The 13,204-nt window shown below is 56.8% G+C and overlaps 1 protein-coding gene across 1 annotated transcript in view; it reads right to left on the reverse strand.

The window, feature by feature from the left end:
* Positions 1–10: 10 nt before the first annotated feature.
* The window catches only part of IGSF9B (immunoglobulin superfamily member 9B), a 48,210-nt gene continuing 35,016 nt past the window's right edge, over positions 11–13,204 (reverse strand). Inside the window, exons 20-22 of the mRNA XM_015571971.1 lie at positions 12,795–13,202; positions 4,741–4,862; positions 11–1,605 (exon numbers count right to left, since the gene is read on the reverse strand). Coding sequence (XP_015427457.1) covers positions 1,397–1,605; positions 4,741–4,862; positions 12,795–13,202 — 739 coding nt within the window. The 3' untranslated portion in view covers positions 11–1,396. The remainder of the gene's footprint in view (positions 1,606–4,740; positions 4,863–12,794; positions 13,203–13,204) is intronic.

Genomic DNA, 13,204 nt, shown 5'->3' on the forward strand with positions numbered 1-13,204 from the left:
GATGGATGCATCTTCAGGTATTTTAAGATGACCTCGCAGGAGCGTCTGGTGCTAACAGTTTGAACTAGGACAAGATTTGGGCAGAGCGCCCCCTCCACCTTCATTCCATGCCTCAGCCAGTTCCACTTGAACAGAACCAGGGGAAGAGAGGGGGTCCAGAGCACCCCCAGAACCCCCAAGCATCCTAGATTCATCTGATCCCTTTCTGCCCACACCGGGCCCACAGGGTGGAGGGGGGCCCCGGGCAGAGCAGAGTCTGCAGGCAGCACGTGGAGAGCAGGGAGAGGAGCCGCCGGCGGGCTCCCTGCAAGTGGCAATTAATCAATCTGGGAAATTAGCTCCCACAAAAGGAAAGGAGAACCCAGTCAGCGGCTTTGGATCCGCGCTCTGAGGGCGCTGAGCCGGAGGCGGGCTATGAATAGAGCAGCGGCAGCGAGGTGTGCAGCGCCGGCGGCTCCAGAATGGAGGCCCTTTGGCCCCAAGGCTCCCGCCGGCCCAGGCTGGACCCGAAGGGGCTGATAGGTGAGCGCGCGAGCTGGTACAGCAGGCCTGCTGCTAAGAAGCTTCCATTCTGAGCCCAACCGTGGAAGGAAGATGCCAGTCCGGCCCTTTGCCTGCCCCCCTTTCTTCACCCAGGAACCAAGAAATACAGGCTTGTGTTTAGTTCTGGGGCAACGCATTGCCGAACCCCCAAAGCAGGCAGCTGGGAATCAACGGCAAGCCCCCATTTCCGCTCTGGGTGGGAGAAGGTGGAGAGTCCAATGGTGAGATCGGCTGAGAAGGCGTGCCTCCTGTTTCAGGAAGAAAGAATCCCCGAGACAGGCGTCAGGACACCCACCCAGCTCTCCGCGGTCCTACTGCTGAGCTCCCGCCTCTTTCACTGACCACAGAAATAAACAGCACTTTGCTTCAATGTACATCTATATACACATAGAGAAGCCCACACACTACGAACCTATGATTTGCACCTATATCTATATATATGCAGCGCTTGGGGGGACTTAAAAAGCCGAAGCAGAAGCTGAGAGCAGTACAAGCCATCGCTTGCCTCCTCACTTGCAAAGATCTTTGAAGAAGTGAGAAAAACCCACGGCGGGAAGAGGGGAGCGGTGGGCGGAGGCAGGCATCCCGCCCCGTCCCCAGTCCACGTCCTGACCTCCACCCACCACCGGAGGGTCTGCCTGGTCCCGGTCCCACGAGGCCAGCGGGCCAGGTGTGGAGGAGACGCCGCTCTGCCCAGAGATGAAGGGGCGGAAGCAGAACAGAGGTGTGAGCAGAAGTACCGGCCAGGCCATGGGTGGGGGGTGAGAGCCGAGGCCCCGGCACCCAGCACGGCGCACCCCGCCCCGGCCCTTGGCCCGCGCTCTCACTCCGGGAGCACTTCAGAGTTGTGTCGTCACAGCAGAGTGGCATGGCCGGGGTCATCGTGGTCCACGCTGTTGAGGATGGCCGTCTGGTCTTCCGGAAGCTGGCGATGGCACAAGTCTGAGAGGCGGGCAAAGGGGTCCGGCCGAGCGTGTCTCTTCTTCTTCCGGAGGCAGACAGCTTCGTCGGGCCACAGGACCTGAGAGTTTGGAAGCTGCTGAGCCTGGGAGGCAGGACCGTCTGGGGAGGTGGCACGGGCGCACAGGAGAGGCGGAAAGAAAAGAGAGTGGGTGAGAAGGAAGACCGCGGCCCTCGCACACGCACCTCGCTCACCTGCCGGGACGCATCCTCTGGGCTTCGGGCTTAAACAAAGGGGTCGCTGAGTACGCAGTCGGGGGGTGGGGGGGGGACCAGAGCAGAGAGAGAAAAACCGCCTTCCTCACCCCAGAGAGACTTGACTGGGAGGCCCATCCCACAGAACCCACGCCACGGCTGCCCCCCTCCTGCTCCCCAGAGTCAAAGAAGCAGGTGCATCTAGCCAATCCCTATTTCTATTTTATCTTTTATTTAATCTTGAATATACTTATGTAACATATTTTGTAGAATATTCCTTTTTTTCTTCTTTTTATTAAAGAAATACTACCCTGGCCAGGTGGCTCAGTTGGTTGGAGCCTTGTCCCAAACAGCAAAAGGTTGCAGGTTCTCGTCCCGGTCAGGGCATATTGCAGGGCTGGTCCCCTGTCTCTTTCTCTCTCCCTTTCTCTCTCTCTCTCTCTCTCTCTCTCTCTCTCTCTCTCTCTAAAAAATGATGAATTAAAAAACCTATCCTTAGGTAACGGTTTTTCTAAAAGGAATATTCATATGTCTTTTTTGTGCCACCTGAGTACCAGGCACCATTCTAGGTGCTGGGCTTGGGGCTTCACACATTTGTTTTCATCCCACTCACCCCCCACCCCTTCCCTTCAAGCAGCGGTGGGTTTTACATGAGAGCTCAGTCACGTGCATAGAGTCGGGCCTGGTCCTTTCTGGCGCCAGGGCCACGCCTCTGCCTTGTGGCCCTGCTGGGGATAGAGATCCAGCCCTTGTTTTCCGGAAGATTACACTTCAATGCGGGAGTGAGGAAGCCGGACAAACTGTAAGACTTAAAAACTACAGAAATCAAAGGTGCAGACCCTGCAAGTGCTACAGAAAAAGATAAACCAGGGTCCCGAGGAAGCAAATGACTGAGACACTGCTGCTCTGACAGAGAAACCCTCGCGAGCCTTGCAAAGACCCGAGGAAACGTGTTCCCGACAGAGGGATGTCACGTGGGGAAGCCCTGCGTTAGGAGCACACGTGACATGTTCCAGAGACAGGAGGAAGGCCGTCGCAGCTCACGCCGAGTGAGCAGAGAAAGCAGGGCAGGACAGGCAGGCAGGGCAGCCTAAGAAGTTCTTTTTTTTAAAAAAATACATTTTAATTGATTTCAGAGAGGAAGGGAGAGGGAGAGAGAGCTAGCAACATCAATGATGAGAGAGAATCATTGATCAGCTGCCTCCTGTACGCCCTCCCACTGGGGATCGAGCCCGCAACCCAGACATATGCCCTTGACCAGAATCAAACCCAGGACCCTTCAGTCTACAGGCTGACGCTCAATCCACTGAGCCATACCGGCTAGGGCAAGAAGTTCTAAATCTGTGCTGGTTTCAGTGGGAAGCTTCTGGAAGGTTTGAATCAGAAGTATGCGTGCATATGTGTGTGCATGCACGCATGTACGTGTGTGTGTGTGTATGCATGAGTAGGCACATGCCCATGACTAAAGGAGAGAATATGTGGTTACATTTTCTAAAGGTCACTTTGGTGGCTGTGTGTACAGTAGACTGTAGAAGGAGCCGGGCTGGAGGCAGGAGGACCCAAGAGGAGGCACTTGCCGTAGTCAAGGCGAGGGAGGAGTGTGCGTTAGAATGTGCAGTTTTAGCAGCTGAGACAGGAAATAAGTGGGGTCGGATTCAGGGTATTTTCTAAACGCTGAGCCAACAGACCTTCCCAATGGATTGGATTTAAGAGCAAGAGAAGAATCGTGGTCAAGGGGCCTGCGTGACTGGGCTGGTAGCAGTGCTATTTATGAAACTGGGGAGGAACTGAGAAAGATTTGGAGAGGATAATCAATAACTCTATTCTGGGTATTAGAAAGGCTTGTAAACTATCCAAACGCAGGCTCAGCAGGCAACTGGAAATATGAGACTTGAGCTCATGGAATAGGCCTGGGTTAAAGACATCTTTGAGAGTTTTTAATATATAAAGGAACAGGACAAGAGAACGTGGACATCTGATATGCCTTTTTTACAAACAAACAAAAAGATAGATGATAGATAGATAGATAGATAGATAGATAATAGATAGAGGTCTTAGGCTGAAATGAGCTTATAGGAGTTGAAAATTCAGCTTTGGGATCCAATCACCACCCCCGCCCCCAAACTCCAAAAACTTCATTGTCTTCTTTTTTCTGCCTCAGTATTCCCACCTATAAACTAAAAGAATAATAGCACCACCCAACGGTAAAGTGAGAAATAAATGTTCCCATTCTCCCCAGGATTCAAGAGGCCTCTGGGTAACACTTCCCCATAACCCCGTCGCTAAAGCAAGTTCCTCTACAGCAGCCATTCCAGACTGACAAGATCCTGTTCCGCCGTTTCCTCTGACAGCCTGTCACATCCCTAAAACCACCGGTACAAAGAGAGTATGGGGGAATATTAAGGAATTCTCTACATCCAAAAAGGGCTGACCTGGTTTTATGCTCTCTTAGCAGCCACCTATTAACCGCTGGAGAAACGTTGGACATAATTCGCGAGAGGTTACCTTTTACAACGCGAGATTCCCCTCTCTCCTTGAGAAAAACATGACCAACTGCAGAAGCTAGGTCCCTGCCACAACGTCCCCTGACCACAGAGCGGGACTCCGTCATTCCCACGCCCAGCTAGAAGGCCCGAAACGATAGGGAGGAAATACATACGGAGATCCGAACGTTGCAGAATGGATAAAACTCCGATACGATTTAGGTTGTTTAAAAATAGACTAACACAATACACCAGCTTTCCTAACGGTGTATGCAGAAGGGCTCTTGAAAACACACAAGCCACGGAGAGGAACGGTTCCCGGGCAGGAGGGAACAGAACTAGAAGGACAAGCGGAGATTTTAACCTTCTCTTTCCTATTCTTACATGACAATTCGATGGTGCGTTCGTTGCAAATTCGAGTTCAAGAGAAACAGAGAGTGAGAGAACTGATGGGTTCAATCCTAAAGACAACCCCAGGACGGGGGTCCCGAAGGAAACAACCCCACAATCATGGTGGGCGAGGTGGAAAGAGGGGAGAGAGGCGCTTCCCGCCATTTACCGGATCGTTTCTTTGACTTCGAAGAGCCCTTGGATGACTTTTTGGGCTTCTTTATCCGTTGGTACTTCAGAGCCTCCAGCCTCTCAGGTGCAGCGGCGTTCCCGGGGGCGGGTGGATGTGTCCTGCAGAGGGACAATCGGAGGGTGCGGGTCAGTGCCCGGATGGGGAGCCTTCGAAGCGGGGCCGGAAGAAAGCCCAAGAGCCGGCCCGTCGGACAGAGTGCGGTTCCATGGAGCCCCGGACCCACGAGGGCTCCCGGCCCCTGGCTCCCTGTTGCGCCTGGAAGGGAGAAAGGCCAGTGAGAGCTGCAGCTTCAGGGGTGCCCACCTCGGGTGGACGGGCCTGCCGAGCAATCAGAAGACCTAGGAAAGGGAGAGAGACTTTAGTAGGGAGCCCATCACACAGAATTCAAGCCGGAGGAGTGAGGTTTGGAGCCGGAAGCCGCTTCGGCGTCTGAAGTTCTGAGAAGTCATCACCATCAAGACCTTTAAGAGAAAAGTGAAAGTGCAGATTAAAGCGGGAGGTGGGCAACCCCACCCCCCATCCACTGTCCTCCTCCAGAGAAGAGAAGGCCAGCGCCAAACAAGAAACCCGCCTCCAGGCTCCTGCTCTCCACGCACGAGACTCGGGGAGAACCCCGCAGCTAACAGCACCCCGATATCGCGGCCTCCCCGGCCCTCCACGAGCTGGGCTCAGACTCCTTCAGCCGTGTGAGAGAATAAACGAAAGGGAAAAGTAGATTGCGAAGCTAAGAGGGTCCAAATCCGCAGCCTTGCAAAGCCCATGACAGCGGTAGCAAGAATCCCATGAATCTCTCTATTTTAAGATTCAGCGGAGAAACAGAGGTTGTTGGGTGAGGAGACCATGCCTCATGGCCTCTCTCTCTCCCCAGCCGAGTGGATAGTGCCATGCGCCTGGCGGACCAAACGCATGATTAGAACCAAGTCGATGATTTAAGTGACGCCCGTGCAGCCCAGGTGACGGGACCGAAGAGAGCTGGGAGGACGACTGTTGTGACCATCTGTGCACCCTGGAGAGAATTTTTTAAGAGTTGTAGAAGAAAAGCTAGAAGATGCATTATCAATGGAGTTTCTTCACAATGTGAGCCAAGCGTGGAGCCTGAGGGACAAAGTCACTCTCTTTCCCACCAGAGCCGGCATCCGCATGCGGTCGGTCGGTCGGGGAGGCCGAGACCTCCCAGGGCCACGGGGAACTGCACTCTTGCCTCAACCCCCTCAGCTCCCCCTTCCAGCTCCATCGCAACGGGTCTGCGGTAAACCCTGATGAGAAGGAGTAGGACAGACACCCTGTGACGGGGAAAGAAGTCTTCAGCGGTGAGCAAGCAGTCCGAGGCATTTTTGAAACATGAGAAGGGACGGGACGATCGCAGCTGCGCGGCCCCAACACGGGACTGTCTTTGTGGGAAGGCGGGAGAAGGAACTTACAGACGAAACGAATGTAGACACGCCTCTGGCCTCTGGGGTTTCCTGCAAGAATTGGCAGTGAAGCAACCTTCCTCTTCGCGGGTGGATGGCATCCCTCCATCGCCCTTCAGTAAATAAAGTATCAAGAAGTGCCTCCAAAGTTCAGGTCTGGAGGCGACGTCTTGGTCTTCCACGGCCCCTGACAGCACAGGGCTGAGGAGCCCCGCCCTCCACGCGCACAAAGGCACTCGGTCCAGCTCACCATGAGAAGGCAGGTCTCCCACCCCAAACACCCAACCCGCCAATCCCCCATTCCTTCCTCCTTCCCCAGCTCCGCAGTCTACCCACAGAGACCCTCACGGCAGCAGCTGGAAGGGAAGGGGGAGGCGGGCACAGGGTGGAGATGGCCACGGCAGGAGGGGCAGGACGCTCCAATGCTGGTGGGGTGTCCTCACCCCTTCTCAGTCTTGACTAAGGTGTCTGCATGGAAGGAAGCTCACAGGTACACCTGCTGTGCGGTCTGCCTGTCTCCAGGGCCCCCGCACAGTGAGTGATGCGTGGTCTGCGTAGCAAGTGGGCCCAGGAAACATCACCGTCAGGGCTCGAGAGACTCTACAAAGTCTATGGATTCTCCAAGCCAAGTGACACCTCCAGGGATGTTTTCATTATTACGATCCACAAATTGTCACTATTCCCGTGTTTTATCACATAGCATCCATTTACCACTTACCAGGCCTGGCAGTAACCTACGTTCTCTACAGCAATGTTCTTTCATCCTTACAACAACCCTTCGGGGTAAACACTACACAGTGGCCCCATTTTTCAGAGGGAGAAACTGAGGTGTGAGGCCAGGTAGCTGGTCCAATTACCCAGTGACTACAGTATGTGACAGAGCCAAGATTCTCAATACCAGGCGACCCTATTTTTCAAAACTCTTCCTAATAAAGCGGGTGGAGAAGTCACCCGCAAAGAAAAGTCCTGCTTCCACGTGTCATTTGAGAAATCAGCCGGCCAGAAGGAACTCGCTGGGGTCGTCACTGACAGTCTCAGCAGTGGGGGCAGAGCCGGGCTGAGACACACCTGGGGTGGGGCAACACTGGCTGCTCCGGGCAAAAACTCCCAAACAATCCTGATCCGCTGAGGAGGATAAGCTCATTTTCTCTTGGGAAACAGCCAAGCTTGGGCCCTGCCAGGACACCGGCTGGTCACCTGTTCCCACTTTGAGCTCAGCCCTCAAACACAGAACCACGACAGAAGGCTCCTGGAGGCACCAAGACACTCTCCCGAGGCAGAAAAAACCCACAACCAAGAGTCTAGGGGGACAGTACAGAGGGAGGGTGAGAGGAGGGCAAAATGGGTCTTTATTTTTAGCGAATTACACAGAAAAGATATGTGACATGTGCTCCAACCAGCTTCGTCCGCCACCTGCCAAGCCCTTTGGAATCAAATCGCCTCCCTTTTCTAGGTGGGTGACCACGTCCCCGTCAAGGTCGAGCTCACCTGGGGCACTTCCAGGTCATGAGGCCCAGGGCGCTGGTGCCTCTCGGACTTAGGAAGCTTGGGTTAAGCAACTCCATCTATAAAAGTGGCGAGTGCACGTGAGGTTGGCTTGCAGGTTCCCTAACAGGACAGAATCCAGCCCTGGGCTCTCCGGGAAGCTGAGCTCCCAGTTTCCTTCCTGACCAGTCCCTTCTGCTCAAGCGTCCAGGAACCCGCAACTCTGGGTGCTCCGTCTCCCAAGGAGTAGGCCCGTTACTGAACGGCGGAGGCTCGGGCTCAGGGATTCTCCTGGATCTGCCGTGTCGCCTTCCCCAGACACTGCCAATAGCATTTCTCTGCAGGTCAGAACTACCCAAAATTGCCTGGAATTGACTTGATACCTCTCTCTCTCTCTCTCTCTCTCTCTCTCTCTCTCTCTCTCTCAAAAAAGAAAAATCAAACACACACACACACACAAAACACGTGGAAGCACAAATCTGGGTATTTAATTCAGAGAAAAACGATTAAGTCAGCAAAGAGCCCCCAAATATCACAGTTGGGTTGATGTGTAACCTGTATAAAGAAGGTGTCAGCAAACTTCTCTGTTACATACAGATTGGAAATAAAGTTCGTTTTTTAGATCATATGTATCAGAGCTCCTCAATTCTACTGCTGTCTTACAAAAACAGCCATTGATAATGCCTAAATGAGTGAGCAAGTCTGTGACACAGTAAAATATTATTTAAAAAAAAAACTCTCTCTCTCTCTCTCTCTCTCTCTCTCTCTCTCTCCATAAAATCCATACAAAATCCAAATCATGACCATTTAGCTAAGCTTCCCTTAGCTGCTTAGCTCTATGCTGGCCCAGAGGAGTGGAGAAAAAGACCTCCTGGTTCAAATGTAGGCAGACACAGGGCAGGAAAGCCAAAATCCAAATCCATTAAGGATATTTCCTGCCCTTCATGCCCACAGAGCGGACCCTGAAGACACCATTCTCAGCGACCCCTCCAGTCACCAGGCAGACGCACCATTTAAAGAGCACTTGCCTCCTCCTTCCTAACTGCCCGAGAGCGGGCTCGGCGTGTCTGGTTGGACCCTGCGGTTGGCGGGCTGAGGGAATCCACACCCGTACACGGTGTAGCCAAGGAAAAGGCAGGACTATGATCCACGTACTGGTACGAAGCAGAAAGCCAGGCGCCTGGCTGGCAGCTGCTCCGCTCTCTGCCCACAGATGGTCCGTTTCTAGAGGGATCGGGGCACCCGCCAAGTGCTTGGCCTCCCAAGTCAGAAGCTTGTTCCAAATGGGAGCGCCTTCCCAGGGCTCCCCTCGGAAAAGGGGATCCCCCCTCCACGCTCCCAGACCCACCTGCACGTGCAATGGAGGCCAAAGTCGGTATTAACGGGAAAGGGGATCAGAGGGAGCTCTGAGGATAGGGGTGCGACGACCGGTCCCCATCGGGGAGCTGAGAAAACCCCTCAGCCTCCCAGCCATTCACAGAAGAACAGTCCACAGATACCCCGTGTTGAGAGGGGGTTGGGAAGAGGAGGAAAAGGGAGAGGGGAGAGGAGGAGGGGAGGTGGGAGACACCTGCAGGTGTGGGGAGAAGGAACAGGGAAGCGACTGGAGGAAACAGAGCGAGAACGGACGTAGACAAGACGTGTCACATCTCCAAGCAAGACCGAGTGGAGACACATGCAAAGGCGCAGCGTGAGGACAGCGTCTGACGAGGAGCCTGCGCCTCCCAATGGCCCACAGCGACCGCACCCAGGAAGCCCGCAGCAAGCAGGAGGCGTGGCGGCTCCCGCAGCCCAGCGCCTGCAGCCCAGCACCGTCAAGGTCTAACTCCAAGGCTGTGGGAGGTCCGACTCCCCTGGGAGAGGGTGCGAGCCAGGCTCCAGGGAGCCATGCTCTCTCGTGTGGCCCCTGGTTGCTAGGTTTGCTGGGCAGTGAGCGTAGAGTAGTTCAGCTCTCTCAGATCTGACACGGAGGGAACCATGGGGGCGCAGGGCCCCCAACAGCTGGGGGAGGGGCGGGGCAGGAGTAATGAGGATGGGGTCCAGCACTTTCCAGGAGTGGGGTGAGAGCTGGTCCTGGAGCTGTGACCCCTCGGGGGTGGGGGTGACCGCGGGGCCATCACTGGGCCGCAGGGAGGGAGAGCAGGAAATGGAGGACAGCCCAGTCACTGCCACTCTGAGCGACCCCCCTCAGGCCACGGAGGCCCTAGCGTAGGGGAGCTCACAGGACCGCCTGGCCCTGCACATCCTCCCAGTGCGCACGGTGGCCGAAGTGGGCCCCGGCTGGCCGCACGCCACACACCGCCCCAGGGCCTCCTGGCTGCTGGCACTTTTTTAGCTGCAGGTTGTAAAGAAATGGCTCAGCATCCTCACCCCGGGACGCCTTTCTGACGAATGCAAACGTTGTATAGTCCCCAGTTAGCATGGCCAGCTCCCCCTGGACCTGTCAGGTGGCAATGGGAGGCCCAGCTTCCACCTGAGGAAGCCGGGGCGCCAGAGGGGCCTACGCACTCCCGTCCATGGCAAAAAGAAGCATCTCCCTAGTTACCCCAAAGCAAGCCTTGCGTAACCCTAACAGCCTTTTTAAGAGACTTGATACCCCTCTGCATGCCCAGTTCCTAAGACACACCCGCTCCCCCCCGGAAGGAGCCACCCCGGGGGGGGCGGGGCAGCGAGGAGGAGTGCAGGCCCCCATCCCGGGCGAGTGTGTGTCTCCTGCCACCTCAACCCCCTGCCTGGGAAACCTGTCCTCGCCTCTTCCGAGCTCCCCTGGACTCCCTGCAGCTATAACTCAAGGGTCAGGAGTGGTTGCCACAGGGACCCCGAGAGCCATGTGACCCTAAGGGCAAGGTCCACAGCCCAGCCTGGCAACAGCCAAGGGCGAGCAGCAGAATGCAAGGAGCGTGGACATGGGGACGTTTCCCGGCCCCACCCTCAGAGGACCCCGGTGGCCTGGTCCTAAGAAGGACCCCGTCGGTGGCCAAGGGAAGGAGCTGGGCCGCACCCCAGCCCTGTGCTCCCTGATGGGACCAAATATTTGTAAGACCCCAGGAAGACAGCAAGGGGCAGCCACACCAGAAAAGGTCTGAGTTTGGGGGTCCCGAGGGAAAGGGGTGCTCTACCTGAGGCTGCTGGGAAAACGGGGCAGAGAGAAGGTGGGTGTTCCTGGTACCAGTGTGGCCCCAGACAGATGGTCAAGGGTACGGAGAGGCCAAGCAGGTCTTAGGCACTGTGGGTCCCTCAGGTGCATGCAGGGCCCCGAGGGACCTCCGGGGCAGCTCTGAGTGTGTGGGCAGCGGAATGGCAAGGTGTCTGAGTAAGGAGACTGCAGGGCGGCTCTGGGAGAGAGCTTGACATGTGGGGCGGGCGGGGCGAGAAGCTGCAGCGAGGCAGTGCCCGAGCGTGGCCTGGGGGGGCTGTTGGAGCAGCGTGATGGGGGGAACCCAGAAGCCGTGGGATTCAGGGAGCAGAGGCTGCCGCCCCCACGGAGGGGGTGAAGGGACATGGTCCGGATTCCCCTGTAGAGGAAGCGATGGCCCTGCCGAAGCCCCGCCCCCCTGTCCGCCCCCCGCCCCCCGGCCGCGGAGCTCCCTTACCTATTGAGCTGAAGAGAGGCTTGTCTCGACAACACTGCCCAGATAGCTGAGATCAATCAGAAACAAAGCAGTTATCAACACGGGCCGCGGGCAACCACCCACGCACACCCAGAGGGGAGGAGGGGGGAGCACGGGGACCAGAGAACCGACAAGGAGGCCAGAGAATGGGGCGAGGGAAGGAGAGGAGAGAGACAGAGAGCCAGACCAACGATGGGACAGAACAGATGAGCGCGCTGCAGAGCGGACGACACGGCTGCGCCCACAGCATCTACGGCAGACACCACGGGCACCACGCCACCACGCCCCCCGCCTGGAGGTGGGAGGGGAGGCCTGTACCTCCAGGGACCAGACAGGGTGGGAGTGAGTGGGGCAAGGGAAGGGCTCTGGGCTCCTCCTCGACCGCCACCCATCCTGCCTACCACCCGGCCAGCTCCTCTGGAGCTGGGCGCCCCGCACAGGCGGCCACACTAAGACTCAACTTTAAAACTGAATATTTGCAAAGACAAGAAAGTCCAGTTGCAGATGTCCTCTGCCTTCTTCTGAAGACAAGGACTTTGATCTACTGATTTGATTTCTCCAGTGAAGTAAAGTTCACAGGAGAGAAGGTGGCCAGATTTTATATTCTACGAAAGGACTAGGATTTTGAAAGAATTATCTAAAGTGAACCAGAATTCAAAAAAAAGGAGAGAGCTAGGGAGGAGGAGGAAGAGGAGAAAGAAGAGGGAGAGGAGGAGGAGGAAGAGGAGGAGGAGGAGGAGGAGGAGGAGGAGAAAGACAGAGAAAGGCACAGACAGGCGTCCAGGCTGACTGGTACCTGGAACACCAGCTGTTTAGAGTGTGCTCTCTCGGGCAGGCTGACCGCAGGAGCTTGTCTGTCTGTCTGTCTGTCTGCAGCTTCCTACGAGGCACACAGGTTGGGGTGGGGCGTGTGGTTCCAGACCCCTGATTCACAGCCTGAGATCTGGCCCCCAGCCTCCAGGATATGTCCCCCCACACCCCTCGGGAGAGGCCGTGGGAGGGGCCCGGGGCTCACTAGGCCACTACGGGCAGGGTTGGGAAGAGGGGCGCCCCTGGCCTGGGGGTCCAGGGAGGCCAGGCTTCAGGGTCCTGCCAAGCAAGGGGGAGGGCCTGGGAAGCAAAGGAGCCTGGATGCGAGGTCTCCGGGCAAACCCTGCACCGCCCCCACAGCCAGGATCCCAGGGACCTGGTGAGCTCTCCACTCCACCAGGAACTGGAGTGACCATCCCTGGGGCATGCCACGCCCCTCCCCGGGCCCATGTGTGCCCACTCCTGAGGGCCCTGGGCTGGATGGAAAAGATCCCTGCTGCTCCTGGCAAGGTACCTGGGCAGGTAAACCCCACCCGACCCCAACTGACCACACCCTGCTGATGCCAAGACCAGAACTCCCCCACAGGGAGGCTGCAGCGATTCCAGACAAGCCCTGTCATTCTGGTTGATGGACGGGTGGAGGGTGGAGTGAGGGAGGGGGGCAGGAAAATGACCGGGGACAGGTGGGCGGGAGAAAGCAGCTCACACTCACCCTGAAGTAGGTAACTGTGGTGGGGGGGGCTCTGGTCTGAGCAGCTCCTCCCCCATCCTTCGAGGGGAAGGCGTCTGTCCAAACACATCCAAGTTGTCCGCAGGCCCCACGGGGCCCAGAGGAGGGGAGGGGTAGCCCGTGGCCAGAGTGGTGAAGCCCACGGCGGGCCGGTAGCTGGGGCTCCCGCTGCGGCTGCTCTGGGAGGGGGAGCCCGTGGACGGCGTGGACTTGCAGGAGAAGCTGACGGCGGCCGGCGGCTGGAGGGTGATCTCAGACATCTCGGCCTGCTGCAGGAGGCCGGGGCGAGGCCGGGCCCGGGCGGCCAGCTCCGGGGAGCCGGTGCGGGAGCTGAGGGGGCTTTGGGTCAGAGGCGAGAGCCGGGAGGGCTGTAGCACCACTTGATGTAAACT

The sequence above is a fragment of the Myotis davidii genome, unplaced genomic scaffold (genome assembly GCF_000327345.1).
Source record: "Myotis davidii unplaced genomic scaffold, ASM32734v1 scaffold809, whole genome shotgun sequence".
In the NCBI taxonomy this organism is placed as follows: Eukaryota; Metazoa; Chordata; class Mammalia; order Chiroptera; family Vespertilionidae; genus Myotis; species Myotis davidii.